Below are 12,146 nucleotides of genomic sequence, written 5' to 3'. Positions count from 1 at the left end.
TAATTGCTTATACTTAGACATGCATGGCTTAATCTTTGAGACAAGCATATGACTACTGGCAGAATCAACCAGGTAACTATCGTGCGCCGGGGTTGGCCAACCACCTGCCGAAGCAGGCGGAAGAATTAGTTACTGATCGTTACACTACAGTGAAGTAGTGAGACGGCACAGCGTGTCCGGGCAGAAGCCCTTCGCGCCATGAACCGCCTTCCGCTTTTCCCCTCTACATTCCCCAGAGCACTGGTCCACCGCACACCTACAGAGGCCGAACCCGACCACAAAAAGAAGCGATTCATCGCTCCAGGCTACCAACGACACCACCAGTGTCCCCGCCTGCCGGCATCTAGCATCGTCTCGCACCCTGCGCAGCACGTCATCCACCTCTCGTCCCTCCCTCGGTACTGCCACAGCAGCAATCGTGTGTCCTCCCTCCTTCCACACTTCCTCCGTATGTAGCAAGGACGGATCAACCGTCCCCTGGCCTCGCGCCATCCGCACAACGATCCCCCTGTTGTCAGTCCCTGCTGTCGCTCTGCTGTGTTTCTGCCAGAAAAAGAAAAGAAGAAGAAATGAAATCCTCTGCATTCTTCCAGGAGGGCTCCCGCCCTCCTTTGTAGTTTGCCATGTGGGAGAAAGTGGCCCACTTTCGTCCCTTTTAGGTAACAGATATGGGCCAGCAGGCCCATCTCTGATAGGGTAGCAAGAGATGGAGCGAGGCTCCACTCTGTCAACGGTCAACGCCCATCTTACAAGTGAATCATACAGAGCTCGCACCAAATGCTCGCTAGATGGGCGTTCTGATTCGCTCAAATCGCGAAATATTCCCTGTCGTATCCACTTTGGTCAACGAACTTCGTTGACGACGACCCCTTGGCTCGCCGTCGCCTCGTCCGTCTGTTGGTCACGCGCCATGCCACCTTCGGCGTCAGCCACGCTCCCAGCTTCCAGCGTTGTTGTTGTTATAGCCATATGTTCTACTAGTAGTAACAGCATTCATTCTTCATGTCTCTTCGAGTTATTCGCCACGGCTGCTGCGCAGCTAGTGGCACAGGGCTGCCGCCCCGTACCCCGCGGTTCCGGAAAAGAAGTACCTCTTTTTAAGGAATTTATCTGCACAAGCAGGGTAAAAGCATGTCTTAGGACACGCATCTTGGTGGGTGAAGCTGCACACACACAGCGTTTGCAGGATCTCACGATCTTTTTAGGTGGTTTGTTCCACTTCTTAGTCAATCATTTCATGCAATCACTCTGTTCATTTGTCTGTGGTTCCACGGATCACGCTGCTCATCATCATGTCTGCTCACGCCGTGCATGTACTGGTTCGACTGACACAGTCTTTCTATTACCTCCTGCTACCACTCCGATTCTATGCTCTGCCGACACTGAAAACACACAAGCCCACCCAGGGCTGCACAACACGGAGAAGTGCCCCGCACCGACCAACAGCCAAGCTGCACCACGATACTCTCGCGGAGGATGACCCAGGGCTCACGCCCCAGGCTCCCAGGAAATCGTCCTCATCACACTGATCATGGACTCATGCTGCTTACCATCAACACGATACCGCCAGAAGGTGAAATGCACGTCACGCGTCCCACTGCCGTTCCTCATCTCGCCCGACCGGGCCGAAAGCACCCAGAGACCACGCTCCATATAGTCCTCCGAGCGCTCCGGTTCCCAGAACCAGGTATACACGAAAGGCTCCCGCCCGCATGCAAGTAGCCTCGGTCGAACTACCTCGAGGAAGTTCTCCATATCATGATCCGAGATCTCACCCTTCGGTGCTGGTGTAAAGCAACACTGTCGTCCATCTCTCCGACGCTCACAGGGGCACCGCCAACGGCCCCATGACTGACAAGAAGCAGGGAAGCCCCTCCGGCTCCCGCACTGATGCCAACGCTCTATCTGTCCCGGACAGACATCGCTGCGCACAAAGAGCCACCAGTCGAGCACCGCCTGGTCGTGCACCGTCCTCTCTGATCGTCTCACTCCTCCGGTATCGCACAACTTCTCCCACTCCGTATGCGCAATCTCCTCCCGGATCTTCTCGTTGCGCTCCCGCATCGCCACGGTCTTCCGCAACCGCGACATATCCACGCTATCCGCTTTCGCCATCTCCGCCACCGCGCGGTTCACATCTCTGACCATCTCGCTCCACTCCACATCTGCCTGCCGTCAGTCATGCCTCGTTCCCACCATCGGCATAGATTTCTTGCTACCACAGTAGCCTGCCGCTCCCGCGTCTCTCAGGATCAAATACCTTCAGCAACAGCCGACTCCGTCGCGCCCTCTACTCGACTCTCCGTCCCAGAGGTACCGCGCAAGCGCGAAAGGAGACCCATCTCGAATTCCTCGCTCTGGGGAACACCCTCCGTGTACTGTTCTCGTCCCTGCTATCGCTCTGCTATTGCTTGCTCCTGCAAAGTAGAAGGAAGAAATGTCCTGCCAGTTCATTCTTCGAGGAGGGCTCCCGCCCTCCCTTTGTACTTTCAAGGTTGGTCCAAAGTGGCCCACTTTGTCCCTTTTAGGTAACGGATTGTGGCCAGCAGGCCACATCCTCATAGGTCAAACAGGTAGGTCCGAAGGACCCACTCTGTCAACGGTCAACGCCCATCTTACAAGTGAATCATACAGAGCGCCCATACAAATGGTCGCGAAGATGGGCTGTGATTCGTCCAATCGACGAAATATTCCCTGTCGTATCCACTTTGGTCAACGAACTTCGTTGACGACGACCCCTTGGCTCGCCGTCGCCTCGTCCGTCTGTTGGTCACGCGCCATGCCACCTTCGGCGTCAGCCACGCTCCCAGCTTCCAGCGTTGTTGTTGCATAGCCATTATGTCTCTCTAGTAGTAGACAATATGATTTCATCATTTCACTTCCGTGTATTAAGCAGCGTCGCTACGCTCGAGCTGCACAGGGCTGCCGCCCCGTACCCCGCGGATCCGGAACTCTAGCTCTCTTTTTAAGGAATTTATCGGTACCAGACCGAAAGCATGCTTGAAGGCACGCATCTTTGTGGGGTGAAGCCACAACTTGTGACTGTTAGTGCATCTCACGATGATTACTGGTGTTTCGCACACTACTTTCATTGCATCACTCCGCTCTTCTGGTTGTTCCACTACACATTTCATTTGATTGTTCATCTACTTGGTTGTTCCACGATGCACTTCGTCTACTATTCATCACTCATTTCATTTGCTCATTTGTTCATGTCACAGATCATTTCATTCACTGCAGTTCTACTTCCTAGTTGCACAGCCTCCTGCCCGAGTAAAGGACACCGTCCTGTCCTACAAGGATCATGGTAATACCGATGCATCGCACGATGTTCTCCGGCGCACAGCACCAGAGGAAGAAAGGAGGAAAGAAGGGAAAAGGCTTCGCCACCTCACCTACCTGGTCTGAACACACCTCTCCCTCTCCCGGGAAGAGAGAATAGCACCCAAGAGAAGAATCCTCCCTCATGACAACGCACCTCCACGGTACAACCCGTGCATCCACCCGGAAGAACCCTCTGCTAGGGATCTGGCTCCTCGTTCTCTTGTCCTCCTGCCCGCAAGTCGGAAGCACTGGGCTGTTTCGGCACACATGCCTTCAAGCAAGCCAAAGGCTGGCGAACATCTCCACGCCGCCTCTCACGGCAGCACCTTCGCGCTCCTGACTCTACTGCCGCTTGCCCCCGCTCGCGGCTCACAGACAGCCTGTCGGACTGACTTCCACTGCCGAACCAAGGTCGTTGCTCCAACCAGACGCCCATGTCCTCCTGCGACACACTCTCCACTAGAGCTCGTCCCTCGCCCGCCTGTGCTAGCGCACGCAACCACTGACGCACACTCTCACCCTGCCCACTCCGCTCGGGCAGAACAATAACAGTCAAAGACCACACATCTCCGCCCTCCTGGCCACAAGAGAAGAGACCATCCTGTTCCTTCCTGACGAACCACCGCGAGGCACAAGTGCCCAGCCGTCGGTACCACACACCGACATCTGCACTCCGTCCAAGGAGAGTAGTAACGATCCTCCAGTCCCCGTCCCGCTCTCGCACCTCTGTCTCCCCAGACAAGATAGAAGCCGCACTTACCCGTGCCCGCATCTCCAAGTAAAGGCTGCCCAGCCTTGTCAGGACTCGAATAGATCCCTCGTCCCCAACGATACCTGCCCTCCGGAAGGCAGCGTCCATCCTGGTTCCAAGGAAAGAGAAAAAAAAGAAAAGTGCACAACGATCCCCTGTTGTGGTACTCCGTCTGCCGCTCTGCTGTTTTCCTCCAAGAATGAAGGAAAGAAGGAAGAGAATGTCTGCACCCCATCCATCTCTTGGAAGGGCCCCAGCCCTTCCTTTAGTATCTTCGAAGGTGGTAGAAACTGACCCAGTTTCGTCCCAAATAGGTAACCAGACTGGGCCAGCAGGCCCAGTTCTGATTGGAAGGTAAGCGGGGGGTCAGGACCCACCCGCGTCAACGGTCAACGCCCATCTTACAAGTGAATCATACAGAGCTCGCACCAAATGCTCGCTAGATGGGCGTTCTGATTCGCTCAAATCGCGAAATATTCCCTGTCGTATCCACTTTGGTCAACGAACTTCGTTGACGACGACCCCTTGGCTCGCCGTCGCCTCGTCCGTCTGTTGGTCACGCGCCATGCCACCTTCGGCGTCAGCCACGCTCCCACACTCTGTGTTTGTTGTTGCATAGCCATGGTTTCTCTCTGTGAGTAGAAAATATGATTTCATCATTCACTCTCGTGTATTAAGCAGCGTCGCTACGCTCGAGCTGCACAGGGCTGCCGCCCCGTACCCCGCGGATCCGGAACTCTAGCCATCTTTTCCGACAGCATGCGGATTAAGTAGTGTAAGCATGTCTTAGCGACACGCATCTTCTAGTTTGAGGCCACACTTTCTCAGTGTTTATGTCATCTCACGATGATTCTTGGTGGTTACTCCACACTTTCACTCCATTCAATTGCTTGTTCCACACTTTCACTTCATTCATGGTTCACATCACGTTTCATCACGCTGTTTATGCAATATCTCTGGTTCTACACTCCGCCTCCATACTGGATTGTTCCACAACTTGTTCCATCGCACACGAGATGCGAAGAGGTCACAACCCGGTACAAAGCACCTCTCGCCAATTGGCTACGCGCACCTTGTCCAGCCACCGCTGGTGTTCATCTCAGCTAACGCCTGACGGAGAAGTCCGGTACTGCTGCCACAGCACCAACGAAAGATCTCTCTCGTCCGCCCCCGGCATGACAGAGATGAAGTCCCGGAGGTAGGGAGGCCCCAAGAGGCAAGGACAACACTCACGCTCCCCGACTCCGCACGAGGCCAGCTCCAGTACACGTCGCTGCTGGTCCATCCAGGAAAGAAACCCAAGACCCAAGGGTTTACATGCCTCCAAGCGCATCACCAAATGCTCCACTTCGCCAGCCATCAGGCTCAGACAGTCCACGCCAACTAGCTTGCCCAGCAGATGTACCGTATACGCCGTATACAGCAGACTCGCCAGAACCACGTCCCGATTCAGAGCGAAGCGCGACAGGTAAGCAAACACCAACTCACCTTGCGCCTCACTATCCTGGTGACACGTACACGTGCATCCAAGAGACCACTGCCTCTTAGGTCGGTCCATCAAATGTCGCACAGCGATCCAGTGCTTCGCACCGAGACGGTCCCTGTAGTAGCGTCCCGCACCAGCCCAGCCAACATGCACCAGCATGAGGCAGGACATGTCAAACGCAGACAACCTGTACAGCCCTCGTCCACAAGCCTCCGGGCGTCCATGACCTTCCAGCTCAATCCCAAACGTCTCCGCCCACGAGACCAGCGCACCTGTCAAGCTCCGCTCCAACCGTCCCAGGTCTACACTCTGGAGATCCGCACGCAGCTCCTCTCGCACCTCCCGTGCCAACCTCATCCAGCAGCTCTCCATCATCTCGCTGCTTCTTCCCGGGCCCGACAACAGGGCCACGGGTACACTCCTCACATGAGGAAAATACATTCGCTCCGGTGCCCCCCTCCGCTGTAGGCACTGCTCCTCCGGAGAAAGAAGGAAAGAAGAAGAAAGAAAATGCAACCGATCCTCCTGTTGTTGAGTCCCTCCTATCGCTCCACTGTGTTTCTCTCCGAGGAAAAAGAGGAAGAGAAATGAAATCCTTTGCCTTCTCTTGGGAAGGGTGCACACCCTTCCTTTGTACTTTCCATGTGGGAGAAAGTGTGCCCACTTTCATCCCTTTTCGGTAACGGAACTGGGCCACCAGGCCCCGTTCCTATAGGTCAGCCAGTCGGGGTCCAAGGACCCACTCTGTCAACGGTCAACGCCCATCTTACAAGTGAATCATACAGAGCGCCCATACAAATGGTCGCGAAGATGGGCTGTGATTCGTCCAATCGACGAAATATTCCCTGTCGTATCCACTTTGGTCAACGAACTTCGTTGACGACGACCCCTTGGCTCGCCGTCGCCTCGTCCGTCTGTTGGTCACGCGCCATGCCACCTTCGGCGTCAGCCACGCTCCCAGCTTCCAGCGTTGTTGTTGCATAGCCATTATGTCTCTCTAGTAGTAGACAATATGATTTCATCATTTCACTTCCGTGTATTAAGCAGCGTCGCTACGCTCGAGCTGCACAGGGCTGCCGCCCCGTACCCCGCCGATCCGGAATCTTAGCTCTCTTTTCCGACAGCATGTGGTACCAGACTATCAGCAGTCTTTAGCTGCACGCATCTTGTGGTTTGAGGCTGCACACCCTCACTATTTTTACATCTCACGATATTCTTTGGTGTTTCACACATGTTTTTCAGTCAGTCACCCTGTTCTTCTAATGGTTCTACTAGTCACTCCGTTCATTGTTTATTTCATCCTCTACTCCATGCATCTGTTGTCCTAGTAGTTCATTTCATTCACGATTCCAGTATCCTGATCATCAGTTGAATTGTTCCACCAAGACTCTATGCACTCCCGTTCTTCCTACTCCGAAGCGACATACCATTTGCCACGCTACCTCCCGGAGACACTGCACGCGACAGTGAACTCGGTGTTCCACCCTGCTGTTACGGCGCAGCCTATGGATCATGCTCTACCTTCAGCACAAGTTTGTACCCGACCACCGGGTGCAGGACCTCCTCGCTTCGATACGCTCGTAGAAGACACAGCTCTACCACAGCATAGTCCTCCGTGGGCTTACCAATAGAGGCCCCGTGCACCATCCAGACGCCGTCCAGACTGCCCTTCGAGTTGCGTGCTCCAGCCATCCACAGCTGATTGAATGGCGCCTTACGTAGGCGCCCATAGGTCTCCGAATTCCACACAAGACCATCCAGGTCTGCGATTGCGGCCCGACGTAACTCCTCCGTGCCCCACTCTCTTCCACGCGCACTCTCGTGCCCTCGCGACAACACACGATAGCTCGCCCGGCTCACCACGCACTCTGATGTCCCTGACTGCCCACAGGGCTCATGCTCCTTGCCCGCGCAACGATAGTCTCGTGCCTCCAGCCCGTCAGGGCCCTGCAACACCATCTCCAGATGTCTCATGTCAAACGGGACAACCACAGCAGACCATCCTTCCCTTCCTGTCTCATGTCGCGGCCACGCCCGTGCCGCCGTGCCCCACAACCACTCCTCGTCCTCCTGCAGTAGCTCCCACAGGTCGCCTCCATGGGGAAACCGGCCAAAGTCCAGAGAACCCCTCCGTGTCATCTCCGCGAATGCATAACCGCCCTGCGAATGCGTGGTCCCTTCCTCCACCGGCGCCTCACGAATCTTCGCCGACCCTCCGGGTGAACGGACTACCAGCCTGCGTGCACTCATCTTCCCCGGTTGAACCCACAACCGTCGACTCTGCCCTCACAAGTCAATCTGCAGCCTCCACAGCTGCCGTACTCCGTCTCCCCTTCTGCCGAAGGACAAGAAAAGGAAAATGAAAGGACAACGATCCTCTTGTTGTCGCACTCCGTAGTGTCGCTCTGCTTGCTGTTTTTCCGCCCGAAAAATAAAAAAGGAGGGAAGAATGAGCTCCGCTGCCTCTCCCTGGGGAGGGTGCACACCCTCCCTTTGTAGTTTGCCAAGTAGGCAGCAACTGACCCAGTTGCATGCCCAAAAGAGTAACGAAACTGGGCCACCAGCCCCGTTTCTGATAGGTGGAGCGGTAGGGTCCAGGGACCCACCCGCGTCAACGGTCAACGCCCATCTTACAAGTGAATCATACAGAGCTCGCACCAAATGCTCGCTAGATGGGCGTTCTGATTCGCTCAAATCGCGAAATATTCCCTGTCGTATCCACTTTGGTCAACGAACTTCGTTGACGACGACCCCTTGGCTCGCCGTCGCCTCGTCCGTCTGTTGGTCACGCGCCATGCCACCTTCGGCGTCAGCCACGCTCCCACACTCTGTGTTTGTTGTTGCATAGCCATATGTTCTACTAGTAGTAACAGCATTCATTCTTCATGTCTCTTCGAGTTATTCGCCACGGCTGCTGCGCAGCTAGTGGCACAGGGCTGCCGCCCCGTACCCCGCCGATCCGGAATCTTAGCTCTCTTTTCCGACAGCATGTGGTACCAGACTATCAGCAGTCTTTAGCTGCACGCATCTTGTGGTTTGAGGCTGCACACCCTCACTATTTTTACATCTCACGATATTCTTTGGTGTTTCACACATGTTTTTCATTTCATTCACTCAATCATGCACCCTGTTTATGAATAGTCCCACGCATCATTCCATCCCTATGCTTCCACGAATGTTTCCACACAAAAGTCGTGCCACAATATCCAGATGATCCTATCTACTTCCACCCAGTTTCATAAGTACACAGTCCTCCACCTACGGCCGTATACACAGAAGGCCTCCGCAAGTGCTACAAACGTAACACCAATACCTCCTCCAAGCGCGCTGCAAAGAGAGACCCTCTCCACATCCAGCCTCTGCTAGTTCTGAACACCCGCCACTGCGGACAAGTCACGTCAAGTCCGGGAGCTACCGCTCCCCGTGGCCAAGGCACCACCAAGTACCCATAGACATGTTCAACACTCGCCCTCCGGACCAGACCCAACTACTGTTGCAGGCAAGTTGGAAGTGCGCCAGCGAAAGGAAGACGAGGAGGAAGAAAGGTGCGCGCCCGCGCGACCGGGGCCCTGCAATGTCACACCACTACCATCCGGCTGCACCACATCCTCACACAACTGCCGCCCTCCCTCCCGGAGAGAGCCAAGCACACTCACAGCCCTCTGCAAGGCTGCCTCACTCTGAGTTGGATCCACCAACTGAGTCAGAACAAACTTCACGCGCTCAGCGACGTACTCACCAATCTCGCTCGCCATCTGCTCGATCACCAGCCCCGTCTCCGTCGGTGCTTCACGTCCTGCTGTCCCGCTCCTCGTCCCTTTCCGAAACCGAGACAATAATGGTGACTCCTCTCCCCAGGACTCACCATCCTCCTGGCTGCTACCGGACACCTCAATCCGTCGCCTCTTCCGCCCTCGCTCCAAACGAGGCGGTGAACTAGGACACGACGAAGACGAGATCATCACAGGCACCGCTGCTGACCCGGATAAGCCTGCCCTGCCAGGGCGAGGCGTGCATGGCACCAGAGACTCACGCTCCATAGACTCGTCCTCCGAACTTGAACAAGTCGAGCTCCCTAGGGACACCGCCCCAAAGTCGCCCTGCTCCCTATCCTTCACCACGAAGGAACCGATCGACCACCTGTCGCTCTCCTCCGAGTCGTCTACAACTCCTCGTCAGCGTCCGCACACGTGTCCATCCATGACACTTACCATCTCCGCGAGGCCCACGTGCCTCTGTCAACAAATAGTCGCCCACCGAGCGACCCCGCATCCCGCTAGTATCGTCCCTCGAGTTCCCGCCAGGAATGAAAAGAAGAGAAGAATGGAAATCCCCCCATCTTCTGGGAGGGTGCACACCCTCCCTTTGTAGTTTGCCAAGTAGGCAGCAACTGACCCAGTTGCATGCCCAAAAGAGTAACGAAACTGGGCCACCAGCCCCGTTTCTGATAGGTGGAGCGGTAGGGTCCAGGGACCCACCCGCGTCAACGGTCAACGCCCATCTTACAAGTGAATCATACAGAGCTCGCACCAAATGCTCGCTAGATGGGCGTTCTGATTCGCTCAAATCGCGAAATATTCCCTGTCGTATCCACTTTGGTCAACGAACTTCGTTGACGACGACCCCTTGGCTCGCCGTCGCCTCGTCCGTCTGTTGGTCACGCGCCATGCCACCTTCGGCGTCAGCCACGCTCCCACACTCTGTGTTTGTTGTTGCATATCCATTATGTCTCTCTAGTAGTAGACAATATGATTTCATCATTTCACTTCCGTGTATTAAGCAGCGTCGCTACGCTCGAGCTGCACAGGGCTGCCGCCCCGTACCCCGCGGTTCCGGAAAGGAAGTACCTCTTTTTAACATTGTTTGCGGTACCAGACCGAAAGCATTCTTCAGCTGCACACATCTTCTAAGTTCATGTGGTACCAGACCACAAGACATCCTCATTTCATTGCCTTTTTAAATAAACTACACGTAACCTTTACTTGCACCACCGAATCCTCCGCATACTTACGCCAGACCTTCTTGCGCAAGGGATTGTTATCCTCATTGCAGGTCCAAATAACTGGCTTGCCCAATGCCAGACGAACAGTAGGTTTGAACTTATCCGTCCCGTTAAACCACCGCTGACAGCCAAGCATCTCGCGCGTGTACTTGAAATCCGCCAGGACTACGTCATTGAGCACAATGTGCGTGCAGTCTTCCCGCCAATCGTCTAGACGAAAGTTAGTGTTCACAATGAGGGGATTACCAAAGGACTCCGCCCATGCGGTCTTGCCAGTCCTAGTGGGCCCTGTCAGGACCAAGGCTTGGGGCCTCTCCGCCGCACCGTAAGGCTGGTCAATCCATTTCGCCTTCCACTCCAGCATGGCCTGCGGAATGTAGACGGGGTCAAAGTGAAAGACCGGTCCAACCGGGGGCAGAAATCGTCGCCTCTTCCTGTTGGCAAGCGCGCACGCCTGCGTGTGTCTCCAGACATAGTTCACCGGATCCCCCTCCGCCAGGATCTCGTGCACCTCCTCAGCCGTCTCGGCTTTGATGGCAGCTATGCACAGCTCTTCGCGCTTCCTCTTGGCTACCGCCCTGTCACCCACAGCCTCGATCTCCCGACCGAAAACGAAGTCCCACGACTCCTTCCTCACGTACGCCTGGGTCTTGTTCAGGAAGAACTCCAAGTTCTGCTCCTTGCGCATCACGCTAAGACGGACAGACCGAGTGTCTGGTCCAAGGCCATCCTCTGTCATGGCCAACAGCCGCAACTTCTCCCAAGGATCCCTCCAGTGAGGGGGCTTACCTAAAGCTACCACAACATGGTAATGGGGACGCCCGCTGGCGTGCAGCTCCCTAGAGCCGAAATACTGTACCCCAAAGTCTTCCAGCTGCGCATCAGGCTTGCTGGTGTAACACCTCCGGAGTGTTTCGCGAAAACGCTTCTCAAACTCAGACACATCCATGATCTGACTCTTGCTGTACGTCAGCATAAAATACTTCGTCCGAAGTATAAACACCTTCTCTCCATCCCGATCGTTCGGTCGAATGTCCGCCCACTCATCCTGAGCTGGATCAGGAACCTCGTCTTCCTCGTACGTCTGCACGACCACCTCGTGCCCCTCCGGCAAAACCACGGCGCACTCCTCCTGCACCTCCATCCTGCCTGCCGCTCCGCTTGCTGTTTTTCGTCCCGAGAAAAGAGAAAGACAAGAGAGAAATCCTTTGCCCTGCTTGTAGGGGGGCTCGAGCCCCCCTTTGTAGTTCCACGTGGGAGCCAGTGTGCCCACTGGACTCCCGATTAGGTAACGAAACTGGGCCACCAGCCCCGTTTCTGATAGGTGGAGCGGTAGGGTCCAGGGACCCACCCGCGTCAACGGTCAACGCCCATCTTACAAGTGAATCATACAGAGCTCGCACCAAATGCTCGCTAGATGGGCGTTCTGATTCGCTCAAATCGCGAAATATTCCCTGTCGTATCCACTTTGGTCAACGAACTTCGTTGACGACGACCCCTTGGCTCGCCGTCGCCTCGTCCGTCTGTTGGTCACGCGCCATGCCACCTTCGGCGTCAGCCACGCTCCCACACTCTGTGTTTGT

At 55.4% G+C, this 12,146-nt stretch overlaps 4 protein-coding genes across 4 annotated transcripts; 1 reads left to right on the top strand and 3 right to left on the bottom strand.

Annotated features, from left to right (window-relative positions):
• Positions 1 to 3,591: 3,591 nt before the first annotated feature.
• Positions 3,592 to 4,369, top strand: B0I36DRAFT_346417 (uncharacterized protein; the record flags this gene model as incomplete). Its single annotated transcript, XM_046156461.1, has 2 exons — positions 3,592 to 3,735; positions 3,866 to 4,369. The coding sequence occupies 2 exons, from the start codon at positions 3,592 to 3,594 to the stop codon at positions 4,367 to 4,369; spliced, it is 648 nt and encodes a 215-aa protein (XP_046017598.1).
• A 641-nt stretch (positions 4,370 to 5,010) lies between these two features.
• On the bottom strand, positions 5,011 to 6,151 carry B0I36DRAFT_316385 (uncharacterized protein). Its single transcript, XM_046153026.1, has one exon. It carries the CDS (start codon positions 6,000 to 6,002, stop codon positions 5,175 to 5,177), a length of 828 nt encoding a protein of 275 aa, XP_046017597.1. The 5' UTR covers positions 6,003 to 6,151; the 3' UTR covers positions 5,011 to 5,174.
• Positions 6,152 to 8,757: 2,606 nt separating this feature from the next.
• Positions 8,758 to 9,815, bottom strand: B0I36DRAFT_316383 (uncharacterized protein). The gene has a single exon (XM_046153025.1). It carries the CDS (start codon positions 9,599 to 9,601, stop codon positions 9,020 to 9,022), a length of 582 nt encoding a protein of 193 aa, XP_046017596.1. The 5' UTR covers positions 9,602 to 9,815; the 3' UTR covers positions 8,758 to 9,019.
• A 684-nt stretch (positions 9,816 to 10,499) lies between these two features.
• On the bottom strand, positions 10,500 to 11,755 carry B0I36DRAFT_316382 (uncharacterized protein; the record flags this gene model as incomplete). The annotated part of the gene is made up of 1 exon (XM_046153024.1): positions 10,500 to 11,755. The coding sequence occupies exon 1, from the start codon at positions 11,705 to 11,707 to the stop codon at positions 10,502 to 10,504; it is 1,206 nt and encodes a 401-aa protein (XP_046017595.1). The 5' UTR covers positions 11,708 to 11,755.
• Between the last annotated feature and the right edge of the window lie 391 nt (positions 11,756 to 12,146).

Source organism: Microdochium trichocladiopsis, assembly GCF_020744255.1.
Source record: "Microdochium trichocladiopsis strain MPI-CAGE-CH-0230 chromosome Unknown B0I36scaffold_2, whole genome shotgun sequence".
Lineage (NCBI taxonomy): Eukaryota > Fungi > Ascomycota > Sordariomycetes > Xylariales > Microdochiaceae > Microdochium > Microdochium trichocladiopsis.
This window is presented reverse-complemented; position numbering and strand designations above follow the sequence as displayed.

Coding starts and splice junctions, on each gene's coding strand:
- B0I36DRAFT_316385 (XM_046153026.1), bottom strand. CDS start 6,002: ATGTATTTTCCTCATGTGAGGAGTGTACCCGTGGCCCTGTTGTCGGGC.
- B0I36DRAFT_316383 (XM_046153025.1), bottom strand. CDS start 9,601: ATGGAGCGTGAGTCTCTGGTGCCATGCACGCCTCGCCCTGGCAGGGCA.